The sequence below is a fragment of the Medicago sativa genome, chromosome 2, assembly GCF_051527215.1.
Source record: "Medicago sativa cultivar Bolivia chromosome 2, Bolivia_mono, whole genome shotgun sequence".
NCBI lineage: Eukaryota > Viridiplantae > Streptophyta > Magnoliopsida > Fabales > Fabaceae > Medicago > Medicago sativa.
This window is the reverse complement of record NC_140750.1, coordinates 4855254-4876609: the sequence shown is the minus strand read 5'-3', so window position 1 is coordinate 4876609 and position 21356 is coordinate 4855254. Positions and strand designations below refer to the sequence as shown.

Here is a 21356-nt window from a genome sequence, read left to right as displayed (position 1 = left end):
GATAATTTTTTTCTGTGATTAAACACCGAATCTTGCTCCCCCGTCCCTAATTATAAGATCGTTTTAAAAAAATGTCCCACAAAATATAAGACCATCTATAGATTTTTAAATACATTTATTATTATTTTTCTTTCAAATATACCCTTTATTAATACTATAAATATAAAAATTGCCAGTATCAATTTTTTATTTTTACCATTATTTCTGCAGTTAATTAATTCACCTGATTTTTCTCCCTTGCTACTTGTCAGATCCAAATGTTATATCCAAGACACTTTAATCTTTTTGACCAATTTGCTTTAACATTTATTCTTCCTTGCCTTTTTAAAAAAAAATTCTAGTTTGGGATGATCCCATATTTCCTTAATTTAATTATTTGCGCGATATTATGTTTACTTTATTTTTGAACAAAAATTAATGGTCATTCTACAATTAATATCACGCGTTCTTGTATACTAATTGTTCACTCTTCTCTATTATCCTCATCTCATAGACTCATACCCTCTTCATCCCTAGAAGAATCTTGGTGTTGCAATAAAAGTTTGTCTCCACCCTCTATTCACTCATTCATGTAAGTTATTGTTCACTTTTGTAGTTATCATTCATTTTTATCTTTCTTCGACATTTTCTATGATTTTCCATCGATTTCAATATTATTTAGCACAGAAATTATTTATACCAAGTCAAGTGCTAAAACATATGATTAACAATAATGAATTGGGCAAAAGTTATGTGCTTTTTTATGTTTTTTGTGTTTTTCATTACTTATGATATTCATGACTACTTGTGATTTCCTTGAAGTATGTTATAACTACAAAAATATATTATAAGTGATGAATGTTACAAATAAACACATAAGTTTTGTGCTTACAAAATTACCTAGTAATCATGGTGGAATAGTTTTTTTCTTCTTCTTTCCCTTCATATCTACCTAGTTATAATAGTGTTGTTTCTCTATCAATATAGAAAAATCTATCCTCAATATTGTCCATACGGTTTCATTTCAAATTGAAATAATAATTGAACGCACTGAACATCCAAATACAAAACATAAAAACATGTCCTCAAATTATCAAAATGTATATGATTTCTTATGATTTGATGGTGTTTATTGGAGTTTATTTATTTGTAGTATTAATATATTTTCTTTTGACACAATTAGTATTAATATATTAACTTTACCAATTTTTTTAAAAATAAATATTAACTTTACCAAAATATATAAAAAAAAACAGACTCTATTAACGAAAATTAAGGGTCGTAATTTTTTTTTTTTTTTATTAATTTAAGGAGTGAGTGTAAGTTACACCGCAACTATAATTCTTTAACCAAAAGAATTAAGGGGCGCAATTCTTCAATTAATTTTTTTTTTTTTATGAAGGGTAGTTAATGAGCCCGAGTTCATATGGTTCATATGATTACTGAGTTGCACCACATACGAATCATTCAAGAGAAATGAGTTTGGTTTATGTGTGGAACAATTTATGATCATGCCACTCCCAAACTCTGGATTAACATTCACTTCTAAAAACAGGAACACATATACTTGTTCTTTTGTTGTGCATTGTATGATTGTATCATCTATTCACAATTTTTTCTTACAACTTTATTTGCATTTGTAATTGCAGATAAATTTAGCTTCTTTGACTCTTCACTCACACACTCAATGGCTGACAAAACTCAACCCCACAACTCACCACCAACCAAACAAGATGATGTCGTGGCACCTAAGCAACCTCCAAAGCCGGTGAATAATGAGCTTAATCCGCCGCAGAGAGCCATAGTCATCAAAGCTCCCAAGAATCAAACCTTCAGCGTCTCTCCGTCGGAGAAAGCTCGCCGCTACCAAGAATACACTCGCCTAAGACAACGCCCTAATCGGCAATGCCGTTGCTTTTGTTGGTTCATCGCATTAATTTTCCTCCTCATCGTGCTCCTCGGTATTGCTACTGGCATTCTCTACCTCATTTTCCGTCCCAAGGCGCTGAAATACTCCATCCAAGACATCAACATCAAAGAAATGAACACAACATGGCCGTACTCCGAGGCAACAATCTTGCCGAAGTTTGACCTCACTGTTAGGGCTAGTAACCCTAACGACAAGATTGAAATCTATTATGAGAAAGATAGCTCGGCTGAAATATTTTATAACAACGTGAAGCTGTGTAACGGTATTTTGCCAGAGTTTTATCAACCATCAAATAATGTGACGGTATTAAAGACGGTGTTAGAAGGGAACAAGCTAGGAAGAGAGGATCAAAAAGCGTTGGTGGAGGTGCAGACTGAAGAACTAGAAGTGTTGTTGATCGTTAAGCTAAGATCATATGTGAAAATAAAAGTAGGGTCTGTTAAAATGTGGAAGATGGCCATTAACGTTGATTGTGGTGTGACATTGGATGGACTAAGGGCGAATCCTGAGATTGTTTCTAGTAATTGTGATAAATTCAGAGTGAATATTTTGTAATGGAAATATGAAAATGAAATCCTTTTAAGATTTTAGGTTTTTAGAATATTACATTGCTTTTGTTTAAATCTATATATTTTAGCTAATTAGGCTTTGAATTGAAGTGTAACGATCCTTTCATCAAAGGAGAAACATTTAGGGTAAATCATATGATTTTGATGTGGTTATGATTGTTTCTGTGATTTTTGTTCACTATGTTAAAAAAGAGAATAACCGTGTTGGACAATAATGATGTGTCATGTCAGACACTACCAATAACTTTTTATTGCGGCCATTTTCATGATAAATGACTGTTTTTTAGAACCATGCCTAAGATCAAAGTTAGCAACAAGTTAAGAGAGTTATTCCCAAAACAAAATATTTTTAGTAATGGGATTGTTTTAATTCAATTGTAAGTGTGAAATTGAGAGTGAAATGAATATAAGATATTTAAGAGAGATTAGTATATTTGTAAGGAAAACAATTTAGTAATGACATCTTCTATCTAGGAGGGAGAATAGGTTGGGTCGAGTTAGCCTTTGCATTATCTAATATTGACTTGACAAAAATTTTAAGGTCTAAGCATGATTTGTAGTTTGTGAACCGACCGTTTAGCTAAATCCTTTCGACTGATGAGTCTATTCCCACCTCTACTTCTATTAGTTCACTTATTATTTATTAACTTCTATATGGAATTTTTGTAATAATTACAACAAAATAAGTCCTGTGTTAAATTTTAAAATAGAAATATGATTGAAATTTTTTAATTATCGTTCAGAGTCAAACGATAATTAATAGGGAAAATTACATTCACCTCCCTTGAGTTTTCTTTAAATGACAAAGATACATCATCTAGTTTTAAAATAGACACTAACCTTCCTTAAATGTTCATTAAATAGATTGATATCTCCTTTCTCTCTTGACATTGTTATCTTTCTGTTAAAATGCAAATAGACTTTAAGCTGACATTCATAATCTTTGACCATTCAAGTGTTTTTCTTAAGACGCCCTCCTTCCACCTAATTCCCTTTGATATGCCTCGGTAACGAACTAAGCAATTTCTCCATCATGGCAATTATGTTCTAAATTTTCGTGGGTATGAAACAAAGCTTCACACTTTCACCATGTAGTAGAAGCATACAAGCCAATTTAAACACACAAAAAACCTAAAACACATCAAAAACAAATTCCTAACTTATATATATATATATATATATATATATATATATATATATATATATATATATATATAGTAGTTATATATGAGAATGATAAGAATAAATAAAAGCCATTAGATTAAAATGTGTGGTTGAGATTAAAACCCCTCAATAAATGAATCACGTGCCATTCTCATTACCATACTTTCTTTATTCCCGAATCCCCAAATTCTCATCATAGAATCATCAGTCATCTTCTTCCTATTGCCCCCAGCCTTCCACCATTTCCGGCCACCACGAAACTTCTCATCTTCACCGTGATGCCTCGCCACCATATCAAAGATGAGATTGGGTTCTGTCATAGGATTTTGTTTAGAAGGAGCTTGGCTTGCTGTTATGGATTTGATTGAGATTAAGACATCAATTGTTATAGTTTGTTCATGAAACTTTACCAATTCACTTTGATCTTATGTGTGTGTGTGTGTGTGGGGGGGGGGGGGGGGGGGGGTTTAGCAAAGACACCAACTAATTTTTATGAAGGTGTCTTTTAGCAAAGTTATAACTAAAAAGTGGAAATCACACCTTGAGGTGTGGATTGCTAAAAGACACATTCATGGGTGGCTTCTAGCAAATTGAAGACTGGAGAGGATTATAGTGTCACCGCATGATTGCTTGTTGCCATCGCCAAAGATTTGGATTAATATTGTTGGTTCAATTAGTTGCAACGGTTGATGCATTCAATCATATAGAGAGGGATAATTCATATATAGTACTAAGGCTATCTATTGTAAGTCTGAATTAACAGATGGTTAACAGAGTTATAATTCATGGGAGGTAATTGTAATTTTGAAACTAGAAAGGAGGTGTGTATCTTTTAACCAAACCTTAGGGGAGGTTTTTGTAATTTTCCTTAATTAATACTCCCTCGGTGAGGGAAGAAAGACAAGATCGATGGAGAAGGTCCAACATATGGTTAAGGCTAAGGAAAGCGGAAATGAAGAGGTTTGAAGGGTAAGGTTGATGAACAAAGTTGACTGTGTAGGAAGGGAGCTTGGGTTTATTAAGTATTTGATACTCATAATTTGCTTGTTTGAGTTTTTTAACATGCTACTGTATTGTACTAGGAGTGTGTAATACCCTTAATGAAAAGAGGTTGAAGATGAATGAATGCAAACTTTTTGTCATAATATTAACATCAAACTAGTCCATGAATTATTTGCCTAACTATCAAATCGATCGCTACATTTTATGAAAAAATCATCAAATAAGTCCTTGAATTATATAAACAGGTATCGATTTGATCCTTGATGCATATATGTTCAGAACAAAGTAAAAAGTAAAGAGACACAATTTGGGGCATTAATAGTGTAGGAATATTACATAACGAAAAACAACTCAACCATGGGGCATTAACGAGTCATAAGTCATAGAAGGAGGTTCTTATATATTACACAGCCAAAAAGAAACCGAATCAGGGGGCATAATTTAAACAAGTATAAATATTACATTTTCAAAAGCACTTTTAGAATAAATAAGCCATAATGTAACCAGGTATCATTCATCATTTCTTTGGAAATCCTGGGGTTGTGATAAACTCCATGAATTGGGTATGAGTAGAACCGGATGGCCCATAACCAGGATATGGTACTCTAATAAGTCCAAGAGCAGTTGGATGTGCTGGAGCAGGACCCCTCACTGATGTTTGCTTAGACCTCTCAGTTGAAATAACTAGAGCACTCATGTCATACCTCCTTGTACTTACTCCCTGCAATAAAATTTTCTATCAAATTAGTCCCTAAATTATTACACGTACTATCAAATCGATCCTTTTATGAGGGGTAAAAGAGGAAAAACAGAAAGAAAAAAAAATTGGAAGTGAAAAGTGAAATTTGTATCATTTCAATAAAAATGGTCCTTGCACACGTGGAGGACTGGATGACACGTGGACATCACAACAAAACATGCAGATTGACACACCAGCCTGACTAACTGGGAGATTGAACGGAGGGATGAATTTGACGGACGTCTGTTAAATTCAGAGACCAATTTAATATTTCTATCAATTGGGGGACATATTTGATTGGTACTTGCAAATTTAAGGACGAAGTTGATGATTCACTCCTTTTTAGCAACGAGGGCAGAAAAATATTATAGTTGATTAGAATTTAGAATGTGTATTTTTTTCTTTTCTTGATGAAAAGACCCGAACTATCTTATTTTCGATTAAAATTAAAAATGACACATGTAGAAACACTTACTTTCTAAATTTTAGATTTATATTCTTTTAAATTAACTACGAATTCATTCTTTATAGTTTTAAATAAATTTATCTTAATTTATACTCATTTTATTTGTTTTAAAAAATATACATAATCATTATATATAGCTTTGTCCAGGGGAGCATGACAAAGTTGTAAATGATGTGTTGTAGATTTAGGACCCGATTAGTCTCATTCTAGTGAGGTAAAAATAGTTCCTTGTTGATTACCAAAGCACATATGTTTTTGTTGCCTTGAACTAATGTATTATTCACTCACCTTAAGTACTCATAATCTAATAGTATACTTGCCACACTGCTTAACCTACATATCACAAAATGAACATGGTTTCGAATCTATCAAAACTCAAAGCAAGTAATTAAACAGGGTTGAGTCTAGCGGAATATGCTATATGTTAAACGTTCAAAACATAGCAGCGGAATATGTTAAACGTTCAAAACATAACGAAATATCAATTAGGAGATGTATCCATATTTAAAAGAAAATGATAACATATGCTCTTGAGATACTGGTTAAGAAAACAAATATAGTAGGTATTGTATTAGAAATTGAGAGATTAGTCACTTTAGTCCCTGAATAGGAAAGGAGTCGTCACTTTAGTCCCTGAATGCAGATAAATTGCAAAAGAGTCCCTGAATGTAGACTCTGTTAGTCAATTTAATCCCTGAATGCAAACTCCGTTAGTCAATTTAGTCCCTGAATATGGACTCCGTTAGTCACTTTAGTCCCTGAAATTGACCAACAAAGTCTACATTCAGGGACTGTTTTGCAATTTCTCTGCATTCAGGGACTAAAGTGGCTGCTCATTTCCCATTCAGCGACTAAAGTGACTAATTCCCCATTAGAAATTGTTTAATCAATTCTTCAAAAGTCAAAAAAGTGTTATTTTTCATTTAAAACTTTCTTTTTTTTAGTTTCTTTAACTAGTGTCCTGGAGACGCTATTTAACATGACTCAATATTTAACACGTCTTTAATATGACTATATATGGAGGAAAGTTATGAGAAACCAAAAACAAGTAAACAAAGTAACGTTGAATGGACCTGGACAAAGCGTGCATACTTCTATTCTATCTTTTGGTGATCTAGTTAATTTTGATAGCTTCATTTGTTAGGTGATACAAATGAATTCGTATCTCAAAAGTGTGGTAAACGTTTTAAATTTGTATTCTGAAAAAATGTACATCTTGCATTCATGGTTTGGTGATGAATCACGATATATCTATATCTATATAGGAGTTGTTTAAGTTAAGGGTGATCGGTTCATATCACATCTACTGACCTAAACTTTATTTTGTCACTGGTCGATTCTTATCACAAATTTCCTACCGAAATTAATTGCATTTCCACCAAAGGCTAATTAATGCATTCAAAGGAAAATTACCAGACTAACCACATCTTAAAATGCAACTCTAGTAATCATATAAAACTAGCATATCATCATCATAGTCTATATTAAGCAAAAAATACACTCCACAATATAATCCTCTCAACCATCAAGAAGCATCCCACAATATAATGCTCCTCAGAGAAACTCACCTATCCATGTGGAAATCATGTACTATGTTTATTTTATCTAAAAGATTGATCAAGACCATATATTATATAAGATGTTGCATACTCATACATAATAATATTAATACTAGTACCATAGTCTAGTACTAGACACCAACAACTGTTATCATATATTTATGACTAATGCATGCACTTCATTTAACAATAGGCACTGCACTTCTTTTTGCAATCAATGGTACAGCCACCACCACCGCCACCACCGCCATAGCCCTTACCGGAACGGCTGAATGAGGAGAAACACTTAGCTGGACATGTTAACTTTTTCTGGTAACATGGACCTTTATCTTTGCACACAACAGTAGGTCTTACTATGCCATTTTTAGAGTGTCCTCCATTTGGACCTCCATAACCGGATCCATATCCACCTCCAATTCCATTACCAAACCCGTTTCCAAATCCTGGAATGTTAAACCCTCCTCCAGGTCCAAAATAGCCACCTGGAATTCCACCAACACCTGGAATACTACCACCACCAGCTGGAATACCACCACCACCACCTTGGTTGTTGTTTTTGTCCTTAGGGTGTTTGACTTGAGTAGAAGGAGAAGATCCGGATGAAACGGGTCGGGTTGCCAAAGATGAGGAAGCTATGAGCAATAGAGTAGTAAGCAAGAGAAAGGTGGTCATAGTTTTCATTTTTTTTGGTGTAGGGAAAATATACTTATGAGATATGAGGAGAAGGTGAAGATAGATATAGCTAGGAGGGATATGAATTAATATTTAAATATGTTAATGGAATGTAGATATATTCATTTATTAGGAGGGTTTGGAGGACAGATGGGGAGATTAATTATGATCTTTAAGTCGGTTGCCTGCCTCCATTTATTATACTATGCATAACCTTTTGGATCCAATGTCAATTTTACTTGCATGCACAAGCACAACCCCACTAGTGTGTCAAATTAAAGACTCGTGTTTTGTTACTTGTTAGTTACATATCAATTTGAATAAGGTCTTACATAAAAAGTGCAAGTTTGTTACCAATGGAATTGTTTTTAGTGGAAGAACCTAGACTCCAATCAAATTTTTTTAGTGGAAGGAACTAGATTTTTATAGTGTACTGAAATAAAGTTTAAATTTCGACTAAGATTTTTACGTTTATTAGTATGTGATACATTTTGAGTTTTTAAAATGTTAGTTATTAAGACAAGTATTGAGTGATTTATTTTAAAATGATGTGGTTACATGAGACTCTTTTTAAAATTAAGTGTTCACTTCGCCAATGAAGATAGTTATTAATTGTACAACTGTGAGGACCCACAATTTTTTCTTCTTCAAGTTAACTTCTAGACAGGTCAAACTTGTGGTGCCAAAAAAATCAACAGGCTATTCAATGCAATAAATGAAGTTCTGACTTTCTCCAAACCGATGTGTGTACATTTCAAATATCTTGTTGAACTTGGAGCATCAATGCTCATCTCACAAACATCTCAATGTGACATACACATTTGTTCTGTAACCCCCTGTCCCCCCTGCCTATTACATTTATTTACATGTGTGATGTGACACATAACAACACATTTCTATTCTCCGCGCATCCTATGAGATATTATTTACATTTTTGAATTGACAGTGAGTTTGTTAAAATCACAATGTGTCGCTGTAATTTTGTTAATCATAGTGTCACCAAAATTTCGCCAAATTCACTATCAAACTGAACATGCATTTAATTTAATGTACCATTAACAAATATATAAGTGCTTTGATATAAGCTGTTGAACTGGCAGTATACTTATTCAAAAAAATGGAAGTTTATTTGCCCATCTTATAACACATATGTTCACTCACAACCAAAAAATGGAAGTTTCCTTTTTCCAATCCTGACTTCCCACATGTATCTGGAAGTATACTTCCAAACAAAATTATGTTACCAATATGTCAATGCATATAGTATTATGTAAAACCAAAACTAAGAGTTGAAAATTATTAACATTATTTGTTAAGTATATACATTTATATTTATGGTTAGAAGCAGCCTCAAAGGCTAGAACAACCCCAGCTAGCATCAACAGCATCAATGATTTTCCCATGTAATGAGGCTCCAGAACAAGCAATTATACCGCGATCTAAGCCTTCTAAATATAATCCTTTTGAGAAGTCTAGGGGACATCCTCCAGCATCTGTTACCACTCCACCAGCTTCTTGTATGATGATAACACCTGCAGCATGATCCCATATTTTCTCCTTGTAACCTGCCCTTGCAAATTTCATGAATACCTCGGCATCTCCACGACCTATTGCTGCATATTTTACCATGCTGTATACTCTTAATGGTTGTTTCCTGCACACACCATAAAAAAACAACTATATTATAAACCTATAATATGCTTAAGCTCCGTTTAGATAAGCAACTTAATTAAGCGCTTAAGGCATAAGTGCTTATCATTTAAGAGTTTATGTATAATCTATTTCTATAACAATATAAAATAAAGTCAAACTGTTTTCACATAAGCTATCCTGGACATATCATGGCTTATTTCCATAAGATATCCGAAACACTCATAAATGCTTATTCTAGTAAATAAACACAAGTTATTCATACATATCCTCAGTGGCAAATTTATGTTGTCTTGGTTATCTTTTCCAATGATTTCAATTTTCCAATCTTTTTTACAGATATTAATAGGAATCTAACTAGTTAAACCATACATTTAGGTGTGGAATATAAAACTACACATCACAATTTCTGCTTTCCGTTTTATTTAACAACCTCTTCATCACAAGAGTGCTAATTCAACAGGATTATTCGACCTTATTCATGAATTTTAAATTTTAGAATCTATCTTGTAGCAATTTATCTGGGATATTTAAAAAGAACAAGAACATCATAATAATCCAATGCTAATATGTCGACTGTTGAAAATAAAATATGATGTGTAAATAAGAATATCATGTAACAACGAGTAGAATACCCTGTAATTATTTTTAGTAAACTTTCACAAACAAATTTAAGTCTATCTGAAGAATCTCTGTTGCGCAGTTGAAACACACAGTATTCACCATAGCCTCTTGTTTTCTCTCTTTCAACATCGATGATCACACAACAAAGATCAAGAAGTGAAAAGGGAGAGGCAGAGAGTAATTGATGTCGAAATAAAATTGAAAAAAGATAAATGTACCTGAGACCAACACTGTGAGCAAGTCCTGCAGTAAAAGAATGGCTTGAATTGGCCTTCTCCACTGGTTCACAAAAAGTGGCCAAAGCTGGATTGTCAATGTTAGAGACAAAAATTTGTATTGCATGGTTTGGCCACACAAACATCTTATTCACATGTAGCAATGGTTGCATCCAAGCCTTTCCAGTACCCTTTTTAGCATATAGCACACAACCTTTGTTCCAACTTTCAGAAGTTGGAGGAGTCAACTTCGATACAATCCTATGATACCGGTGTTGATAACTTAACCATTCCTTCCGCATAGGGTAATTTGGACAGCCAAGAACACCAAGCACCACTTCTCCATCCTCTACGAGCGCTAGAGCTACAGCATATTGATCGCCACGAACAAACCCGAGTGTACCATCGACAGGATCCAGTACCCAAAATCTTCCAGAGGGACCACCGGTTGAGTTGCAGCGACTTATAATATCGAGAACTTCTGAATTTCCAAGTGATGATTTTGGCTTCTGAACACCAAATCGAGGCGCTTCAGCTAGGCAATCATTCACAGTTTTAACCACGGAGTCTAATAGTTCAGATGCATTAGATTTGGAGAGAGTTTGAACATCTTCTTCAGCTACAATTGAGATATTTTCGCTTCCTAGACACTCAGATAATATCCAGCTGACAACTGCTTGGACACTCCAATCTATTCAAACAGCACAATGAAGTTTTATGTACAAAACTCAGAAAAGCTTCAACCATCATACAACCATAGTATAGAAATATAACATAGGACACAGCAAAAGTTTAATCATAGATCTTTGCTCAAGTTAAAGTAACTTATATGTGATCATATATTGGAACTTTACAATGAGAAAGGAGACTATGATATGTAATAAATTAATTATGAGATCATAATTCCAATTATGATTGCATCTTATTCAATTCAATGCTAATAGCAACATGTAAAGTTGGAAATGTAAAATGAACACTGGAAAGGTCTAAATAAATTGAAAAATCACCTCAACTTTTTCATTAGAGAATAATATTTTTCAATCTTTTGGAAAATTTGTATTCTTTCAAAGGCATAAATGTGCTTCCGAAGTCCTAAGTACAGCTATACATGAGATGCAACCAAGCAAGGTACTAGGAAGAGGAGATTTTCTACTGCAAGTTAAATTTTTAGGATATTATGTCTAATAGGATACTTATCCTCCTCATTTATAATCATTCGTTTGTTTCAATAGAATTTCTTATTTTCACAGCAAAAAGGTGGACCTAGATTCCCTACTGTGAGGAAATCCTGCATTAAGTGCATTGGAGGTCGTTAATTGAAATAAGACAGTTCAGTTTGAAACTCGATAAATAAATTAAACAAGTTTGAAATCGCTGATCAAAATCGGATGACTGAGATGTTCCTGCGTCACTAGTTGAGGAATCCATTTCCCAAAAAGGTGAAGGAGTGAGTTTCAGATATTGTGTTTCTTCTTTCCAAACAGGGCATCAGAGACGTGAATAACTCAAGAAAAAGTCAATATATCTATGCATCTGATTGACGCAGCCAAATTGAGGCAAAACAATATTTCCAGGCAACAATTCGGTTCAGGTAAGAGTAGTTTGCTTATGAAACAAGATAAGGCCGTCAAAATCACTGTATGAATATTGCAGAATGAAAATCAAGAGTGATTCTGATAGCGGCAATAGTGGTTCAACATGGCGGAATTTGAACAGACAATTATTGTTGGGAGTTACACTATTTAGTACAAAGCGTTGTCAAATAGTGGCTATAGCGGCGCTATAATACTAAAGTGTTTTGAGTAAACCACTATTTCTCGCAATCTACGATTGACAACACCATTACAGATCAACCAAATTTTCCTTAAACTAATCTCATGCCCTTTGTTTCCTTCGTAGAAACCAGTAACCACAACACAAAATAAAGAATACTACTGTGATTTTATCCAGTTTCACACAGTATTTGCTGCAATGAAGTATATTACTGTACTGCCATAGAGTTTCACCAACCATTATTTCCTTGTATAAGAAACGTGAAATTTTGAAAATCCATCAACCCTCCAAACATAAATCTCACTTTCCACACCAATGATTTTGTCTTGACTTATATCCAATTTAGGAAATAAATATTGGTTTGATTAAGTCCTTTTGTATGAAACAAAGTTTACATTCCTCTCTTAAACAAAAGCCACTAGTCATAATTTGACCGCATATAAAAATGGAAACATAGACAAAGAGTAGACTCCACTAGTTTGTGGTGTCTCCACTAAACGATTTTTTAAAGGCATCTTTGACTGGAGTTTGTATAATTGCTAAGTTCACTAAATAAACCTCTACTACAAAAAGCTGCGTCCCAAGTAAGCAGCTCGGTTGGTAAGCTAAGGGACACCGGAAAAATTATCCGTTGGAATACCGAAAACTGCCGTAACAACTAACATTTCTAGAAATTTGATGCAAGACAATATAATATCCAATTCCAATGCACACATCCAAATAAACCCATGTGGCAACAATGAAATCAGAGGAAAAATAAAGAACTTGTATATGAAATGAAATGAAATGACCCAGTTGAGGAAAAAGACTAACCAGCAACAGTAACAGGAGAATTATCATCCTTAGACTGAACCTGATGATTGGTTTTGGAAATCAAACTCTCCTGCACTCTCTGACAAAGTGAACAAGCCATTTGCACTGCTCTAACGGCAACATCCAATTCCTTGGAATATTCTTCATCATCTTCTTTTTCTGATGATTTGGAGAAAAAACTCAACTTTTTCTGATCCTCATCCTCCATGATAGGTGAAGCAGAAGAACAGGTTTGGTCGAATTTTGATACAAAACCAATGTGGCGGGTCGTTGAGAATGAGATGGAACAAGAACCTCGTACAAGTGGTTGTGGTTGAAGAACGTGGGAGAGTGTGAATGCATCATTGTTGTTGTTGAATCTTGTTGTTTGTCCCAACAACATACGTGGTCGGATTATTGTGCTAGAGAAAGACATAATTGTGTGTAATGAATACACACACGCACGAACGCACACAACAATTTCTTTCTCTTTCACTCTTGGACTTTGATAACAATATTCAATGTTTATGTTGAAATTGATATTGATATTGATATTGATATTAAAATTGAAAGGGAGAGGAGCAAAGAACCAAAACTCAGTGGCAGCTGAGAACTGCTAAATAATCACACTTCACTTACCTTACCCTAATGTATTATTATTTATCTGAATAAACCACTAAATTGGTGGTGTCTTTGCAAATCATTCTTAAATTAATCTTCGACTCTATGTCAGAAGTTTTCTTTATTAGATTCTCATCTTTATGTTTTTGTCACATGACGAGGGACCAAATTAAAAAACTTTTGATAAAGACTAGTTTGAAATATCAATAAAATCGATAACTAATTTGAGAGTGATTTATAAAACATAGACTAATAGACTAATTTAATGGTTTACTCTTGTTTTTTTATATATTTTTATTGCATACAAAAAATTTAGAGTAACAAAATAATGCCTCGATCAAAGAATTGTACTCATGTTTACTCTTGTTTTTTTATAAAATAATCAAACAATTGTACTCAAATGGGCTACAACAACGACGAATTACAATTCTTTCACAGTGGGATAATTCTTGGTCAAGTTATTTACTATCCGACCAAACTCCATATTATCAAACTTCTTTTCTGTATAAGTCTACACACAGAAAAATTGAAGACATAATAGATTTTAGGACTCCAACACACTTACAAATTTACATTTATTTCCTCCAAAACCACTAGCAAAGCCGGAGCTAGACTTTTACTTTCACGTTATGTCTTGTTATCACTATATCAAACCCTAAAGTTATCATTGTTTATTTATTAACCTATTGTGATAAAATAGAATTGAGGTCCACTTAATGAGACTTTAGAGTCACTTTTTTATTTTAAAATTTGTTGTGATATTGGTGGATATGAACTTTTGTACAAAAAAATAAAATAACTATAATATGGGGATATCAAGTTTTTTTTGTCCAAAAGAGAGATATCACAAATTTTGGTGTATTCCTTTTTTTTTTTTTTTACCTTTTCATTCATTTAAACTATTTTATTTATAATATTATTCTTCTTTATGTATTAAAATAAATTTTGTATATTTTAATATATTTTATTTACAAAGAGGCAAACAAATATGTTATAGTTTGTATTAAAAAGAATTCTAACAAAATTAAAGAAAACAAGCACCCTCTCACGGGTATTAAAATAAATTTTGTATATTTTAATATATTTTATTTACAAAGAGGCAAACAAATATGTTATAGTTTGTATTAAAAAGAATTCTAACAAAGTTAAAGAAAACAAGCACCCTCTCACGGGTAAAAGAAAATAGAGTTAAATAGTGTTTTATCCTCTTGATATTTAAGTGAATTGTGGTTTATTTTTTGTAAATTTGCTTTTTTAGATTACAACCTTGCAATTTAAAGATTTTTTCTTTTGAATCTTCATGACATCAAATTTCAAAATTTAATATATTTACATCCGATGATATTTAGGCGAATTTTGGTTTGTCCCCTATCATATCATTTATGTTGTACAGTTAAATTTTACGAAAGTCTAAAAACAAATAATCTTTAGATTACGGAGTCTAAAAAAATATTATTGAGAATAAACCAAAATTTGTTCAAATGATAAGGAGAAAACATCATGTTAGTCAAAATGAAAAATCGATGGGTAATATGCTCATGTCATCGTCTACTGAAGTTATTCTCCTACTGGAATATTTAATTATCTTTACACCTACTCCTTTTTTTAATAGATGTTTTCTTTTATTTTTTTAATCCATTGTAAATATGATTCTTTGTTCACCATGAGGCCAATCATCCTAATCACTGAGACATTCATTGTTTTCCTCTCCTAATCACGTCCTTATTTTTTTCCATCTATTGTAAACGGATTCGAATGATCTCGTGTGTAAAAAAAATATGAGAGTTGTCTTAATCAGCTTACAATTAAAGTGCATTAGACTCTTCTTACAACTTATAAAATTATAAGTGTGATCTAAATTCCCCATGAACATTATATAGGTTATTATTAAGTTGTATCAGACTTTCGAAATGTGAGACTTTCAAAGATAGATCTATGATAGACAAGAGATCAAACTTAAACCTTAAATTTTTTAACAAATCAGATATAGGATTTACAAAGTTTAGGCCGACCTAATCTATTATACCACCTTTGCTCACAAGTCTTTCCTGCCACCGTGGACACATTTCTGTCTCCTTAGCCTTTCTCCATTAGAGCATCATTATCGGTGTTTTTGCACCGTGGTATAACTGAGCCAAATGGAACCTTGTCAGTGTAGTAGGGATAATTGGCATAGTATAAGCTCTTTTACTTTTTCATGGTGGCACTGCATTACTACCGTGTCTTTACCTTCTATTCCTCACTTTTATTATTTTTTGATAATAGGTGTGTGTTTTTATTATTACTTTTGAAGTATATTGTAAGACTAGTGGGACCCATTTTAGAGTTTTAGAAGAGTAGTATGAATATTTAAAAAATATAGTTGAATGGTTTAAATAAGGCTTAATTGCAATTTTGACTCCCTAACTTTCCAAAAGTTGCGGTTATGGCCCCCTAACTAATTTAAATACAAAACGGCCCCTTAAGTATTGAATCTTTGTCAGTTTTGGCCCCCTGGTCCATTTTTGACTTGGTCGTTGATGACGTGGCACCCAAACCCCTTAAGTTAGGTGACACGTGGATAATTTTTTTTTAATTCTTGCAGCCATTTTTAAATTGGAAGAAATAAAAAAAATGGAAGAAATTAAAAAAAAAGGAAAAAGAAAAAGAAACCATTTTAGATCTTTGTCAGTTGGAAGAAAGCTTGAAGCAGCGCAGCCATGGCAATAGATCCAAAACAAGTAAAATCAGACCTAGTTCTCATCCTCGACTTCGGTTCCCAATACACTCACCTCATCACTTGTAACACCCATCTTAATTATTTAATTAATTCAATGAAGTTTAGAATATATTCATAAATATATGCTTATATGATTTATGATCTAAGTGATTTACATGATTTATATGTGTGAAATACATGATTTATGAAGTTGAGTGGTTTATATGATTTATAAATAAATTATGTGAAGTTATTATGTTGGTGTGACTTATTTTATTATTAAATAAAATAAGGTATGAAAAGTAAAATAAAAATATTAAAAGTCGGGCTGTGTTGTGAGATGAGTAATTTGGTAGTGAGAAGAGTAATATGAAAAGATAAATAGGGCAGACATAAGTTAGTAACACAGTACGTACGTTTTTGGAGAAAAAGGGAGAAAAAGTCAGAAGAGGAGAACAAGAGAGAGAGGGCTGCGATTTCTGCAATTATCAGGTAAGGGTGAGACTAACTTTCAATACTATTAAGGGTATGATTCTGAAAAATGGATTTAGCATGATTGGGTTGAGTTTTTGTGAGAATTGAGAATTAGGTTTTAGACCGATTTTGAGAATTGAACCATGAAAAGTTGTTGAATTGATGAGAAAATAGTGTACAGACCTTAGATATTACCTAGGGTGATAATTAGATGCTAATTAGATGAAAGAACCATGAGGATAGATGAAAAGTTGTGATTTTTAGGTTTCTGACCGTACTGACATTCATCGCTCGCAACTGCGAGCTAGGAACCCAATCACTCGCAACTGCGAGTAAGATCCCTCGCCACTGCGAGCTGAACCAGGTACTCGCCACTGCGAGCAAAGTTACTCGCCACTGCGAGCAAAGTTACTCGCCACTGCGAGTTAGGCTGTTAGTTACCCAACATTGTCCCGATGCGATCCTTTCCCACGTGTAGTCCTGAGTTGATCTTGGAAGTAAGAATGAGGGTTGTTTAGGATGTTTCCAAATGTTACAGAAGTCTGTTTATAGGACTGAGATGAGTAGTAATGTTGCATGAACAATGTTATGATGTTTTATGATATTTATGTTGATGTAATTCATTCCTTAAATGATGTTGAGATATCCCAGCACTGTTATATGTTGTAAATCTGTTGTTGTTCATTGTTGCTGACCCTTAAAGTCTTAAAATTGAATGAGTCGGTCTAAGTTGTAAGAAGTTAATAAGTTGTCCATGATTATGGGATTGTTTAAGATGTTCACGTTGTTGTCTAAGTTGTAGGAAGATTGAGTCCATTGCATACTCATTAAAGATGGGGGCTTTAGGCCTGACAGCCTTGTGCTCAAACTACGTTGGGGGCTTTAAGCCCGACAACTTTATGCTCAAACTACGTTGGGGGCTTTAAGCCCGACATCTTTATGTTCATTGGTGAAGAGCCTAATTACGCTCATATATGTTGTTGAATGGTACCACATGCATTTGCATATCAAGAAGTTTCACGATGGTTTAAGTTGTTAAGTTGTTAAGAGTCGCATTGTCAAGTTGAGTCGTGTGGTCGAGTCAAGTGCTAAGTTGAACATGATGTCTTATGATGATTATAAGATGATAAATGATTATTGTTGTTGATGTTTATGATGCTCTGATGATGATGTTTGTTTATGAATTGATATGATGCTAAGTGATGAACGTTGTATGTTAATTATGTTTTATGTTGTTAAATGCATTTTGATGAATTATATGCTTAATTTATTGACTGTGAAATCTCACCCCTTCTGCTTGAAAATGTTGCCCTTCGTATGGGTAACTTGCAGGTAATAAAGACTAGAAGTGTTCGTGAGCGGACTCCTCACTTGTGTCTAGGTGCTCTGATACGTAACGAGATGGGGCTTACTTTCATATCTATTCCTTACGTGTCTTTTATGAACTTTTTATGAATAAGTATTGAATCGAATTATGAGATTTTCTGATAAGGCCTGCGTGCCAAGACTTTATTCATGTTGAACTATTTCCGCTGGGTATTTTCAGACTTTTATGATGTTGAACCTGGAATGATATTTATTAATATCTATTTTATGACTTTCAAGTAGCATGTGACATTCCGTTTATGAATTAAATACTCTGATTTAATATGAAATTTTTATGTTGGGAAAATGGGGTGTTCCATCACTCGCCGTATCCGAAGCCTCTCCGTTTTCTCTCTCTGTCTCAACGGCACTTCTTCTCTTCAATCCATCACTGAACTCAATCCCTCCCTCGTCATTCTCTCCGGTGGTCCCCACTCTGTTCCCACTCCCGATTCACCTTCCTTCCCCGACGGCTTTCTTCAATGGGCTCAGTCCAATGTCGTACTTGTTCTCGGTATTTGCTACGGTCTTCAGCTTCTTGTCAGCCGTCTTGGCGGTGAAGTCCGCGTCCTGCTGACAAAATTGGACATAATCAGATTGTTTAGATGAGTCACGGTGATGAAGCTGTTACTCTTCCTTCTGGTTTCAATGTAGTGGCACAGAGTCAACAAGGCTCCGTCGCTGCCATCGAGAACCCCTCCGCCAAATTCTATGGCCTTCAGTATCACCCTGAGGTATAATATGCATAGTTAAAACCAATGTTTAAAATTAATCTATTGATATTGCAATTGAATTTACTTGTTTGTGTTTAATTTTGATTTTGATACACTGTCATAGTAAAAAGATTTGCACGTCAATAATAGAACATGTGATTGACTTCAGAAGTAGTTAAAATTAAAGTTATCTGATCTTCTCCAAAATCATTTTCTGGAAAAGGAGAAGAAGCGAACAATGGAGAAGAAGAAGTCACGTGACTTGCCTTTCTATTTTCTTTTTCCATTTTTTTTAATTTCTTCCAATTTAAAAATGGCTGCAAGAATTAAAAAAAAATATCCACGTGGCACCTAACTTAAGGGGTTTGGGTGCCACGTCATCAACGACCAAGTCAAAAATGGACCAGGGGTTAGGGGGCCAAAAGTGCAATTAAGCCTTTAAATAAGGGTTTATACCCCTTTTAGTCCCTGTAATTTGGGCGAATTCCAGTTTTAGTCCCTGTAAAAAAAAAAGTTTAGATTCTGTCCCTGTAATTTGATATTCTTCCACTTTTGGTCCCTCCTCTAACCCTGTCAGCAGAATCTGCACATGTGGCACGCTGACTGTGTATTTATTTTTATTTTTTAATTTTTTATTGTGCCACGTGGCATTTGTGATTTTTTTTAATAAAAAATTCTTAAAAAAATTAAAAAACGAAAAAAAATCTGGAAAAAATAAAAAAATCTAGAAAAATTTATAAAAATTAAAAATAATGATAAAAATCTGAACAAATATTAAAAAATTATGAAAAAATGTTAAAAAATAATGAAAATTTTATAAAAATTTATAAAAAAAAGGAAAAATCTTAAAAAATAATGAAAATATTTAAAAAATCTTAAAAAATTTAAAACGGAAAAAAATCACAAAAAAATAAAAAAATCTAGAAAATTTTATAAAAATTTATAAAAAAATCTTAAAAATTTATAAAAATCTGGAAAAATTTAAAAAATCTCGTAAAATGAAAAAATAAAAAAAATCTGGAAAAATTAATATGTATCAAAATTTTCGAAAAAATTATAAAAAAAATCTTAATTAAGTTCCTGAAATTTTTTTAAAATAAAATTCAAAATTTTTTAAATTTGCAAAATATTCAGATTTTTTTTCAAAAACAAATAATCAGAAATTTTTTTTTAGATTTTTTAAATTTTTTAAGATTTTTCAGATTTTTTTTCGTTTTAAATTTTTTTAGATTTTTCGTTATTTTTTTAGATTTTTTCGTTATTTTTTTTCGTTTTAAATTTTTTTAAGATTTTTTACAGAATCTTTTAGATTTTTCGTTATTTTTTCATTATTTTTAGTTTTTATAAATTTTTTTATTTTTTAAGATTTGTTTTCGTTTTTTAACATTTTTTTCATAATTTTTTAATATTTGTTCAGATTTTTATCATTATTTTTAATTTTTATAAATTTTTCTAGATTTTTTTTATTTTTTCAGATTTTTTTTCGTTTTTTAAGAATTTTTTATTAAAAAAAATCACAAATGCCACGTGGCACAATAAAAAAATTAAAAAATAAAAATAAATACACAGTCAGCGTGCCACATGTGCAAATTCTGCTGACAGGGTTAGAGGAGGGACCAAAAGTGGAAGAATCTCAAATTACAGGGACAGAATCTAAACTTTTTTTTTTTACAGGGACTAAAACTGGAATTCGTCCAAATTACAGGGACTAAAAGGGATATAAACCCTTTAAATAATTGAGAAATGTGAAAAAATATAATATATTGTGTGGGACCCATTTATACCACCTATATGGGTTGCATGGATGTGGGTGGCACCACAAAAAATACTTAATTTTCATTGGTAAAATAAATTGAAAAAGGACAAAGAAAGAGTCCAAAACAAACAAGTGGCATGCTGAATACTCTACTCTAGTTTTAGTACTGCTATAATTGACCAAGTCGTGGGGCGGTTTAGTAACATGGTTCCAATGTAAAAAATATCCAAACTCAATCTATATATAGTAGTATCTATCTAGAAACAGAAAACAAACAAACACACATAAACAACAAACTCAGAGCAGCAGAAGAAAATCAGAGCATCTTTCTGTTCAACAAGAGCAGAGGACAAAACATAGAGCAAAACAAAGAGAAGATGAATGGTAGTACAACTGCAGCTGCAATCCTGAAAATCAATGGTGGAGGAAGGATCATCTGTGGCCGTCCGATTCCGAAGCTGGGTCAGGTGAAGCTTGGAATTGTGTTGGGATTAGCCAACTCAGTTGTTTGCATCTTCACCACATCATGTGCTGCACCTTCTCATCTCACACATTAAGCATAATGTAATTGTATTAGCAATAGCATAATTAGTTC

General features: G+C 33.0%; 2 protein-coding genes and 1 pseudogene across 3 annotated transcripts; 1 reads left to right on the top strand and 2 right to left on the bottom strand.

Annotated features, from left to right (window-relative positions):
• The first annotated feature begins 431 nt into the window (after positions 1-431).
• Positions 432-2628, top strand: LOC146943838 (NDR1/HIN1-like protein 13 pseudogene; annotated as a pseudogene). Its single transcript, XR_015025757.1, has 2 exons — positions 432-571; positions 1629-2628. The product of XR_015025757.1 is annotated as an NDR1/HIN1-like protein 13 pseudogene (transcript).
• Positions 2629-7277: 4649 nt separating this feature from the next.
• On the bottom strand, positions 7278-8321 carry LOC146943837 (uncharacterized). The gene has a single exon (XM_085742105.1). It carries the CDS (start codon positions 8087-8089, stop codon positions 7592-7594), a length of 498 nt encoding a protein of 165 aa, XP_085598231.1. The 5' UTR covers positions 8090-8321; the 3' UTR covers positions 7278-7591.
• Positions 8322-9163: 842 nt separating this feature from the next.
• On the bottom strand, positions 9164-14615 carry LOC146943836 (3',5'-bisphosphate nucleotidase AHL-like). The gene is made up of 3 exons (XM_085742104.1): positions 13156-14615; positions 10573-11260; positions 9164-9734 (listed from the first exon to the last, which is right to left on the bottom strand). The coding sequence occupies exons 1-3, from the start codon at positions 13568-13570 to the stop codon at positions 9431-9433; spliced, it is 1407 nt and encodes a 468-aa protein (XP_085598230.1). The 5' UTR covers positions 13571-14615; the 3' UTR covers positions 9164-9430.
• Between the last annotated feature and the right edge of the window lie 6741 nt (positions 14616-21356).

Coding starts and splice junctions, on each gene's coding strand:
- LOC146943837 (XM_085742105.1), bottom strand. CDS start 8,089: ATGAAAACTATGACCACCTTTCTCTTGCTTACTACTCTATTGCTCATA.
- LOC146943836 (XM_085742104.1), bottom strand. CDS start 13,570: ATGTCTTTCTCTAGCACAATAATCCGACCACGTATGTTGTTGGGACAA. Junction 11,261..13,155: donor TTCTCCTGTTACTGTTGCTG/GTTAGTCTTTTT, acceptor CTGTTTGAATAG/ATTGGAGTGTCCAAGCAGTT. Junction 9,735..10,572: donor GCTCACAGTGTTGGTCTCAG/GTACATTTATCT, acceptor TGGTGTGTGCAG/GAAACAACCATTAAGAGTAT.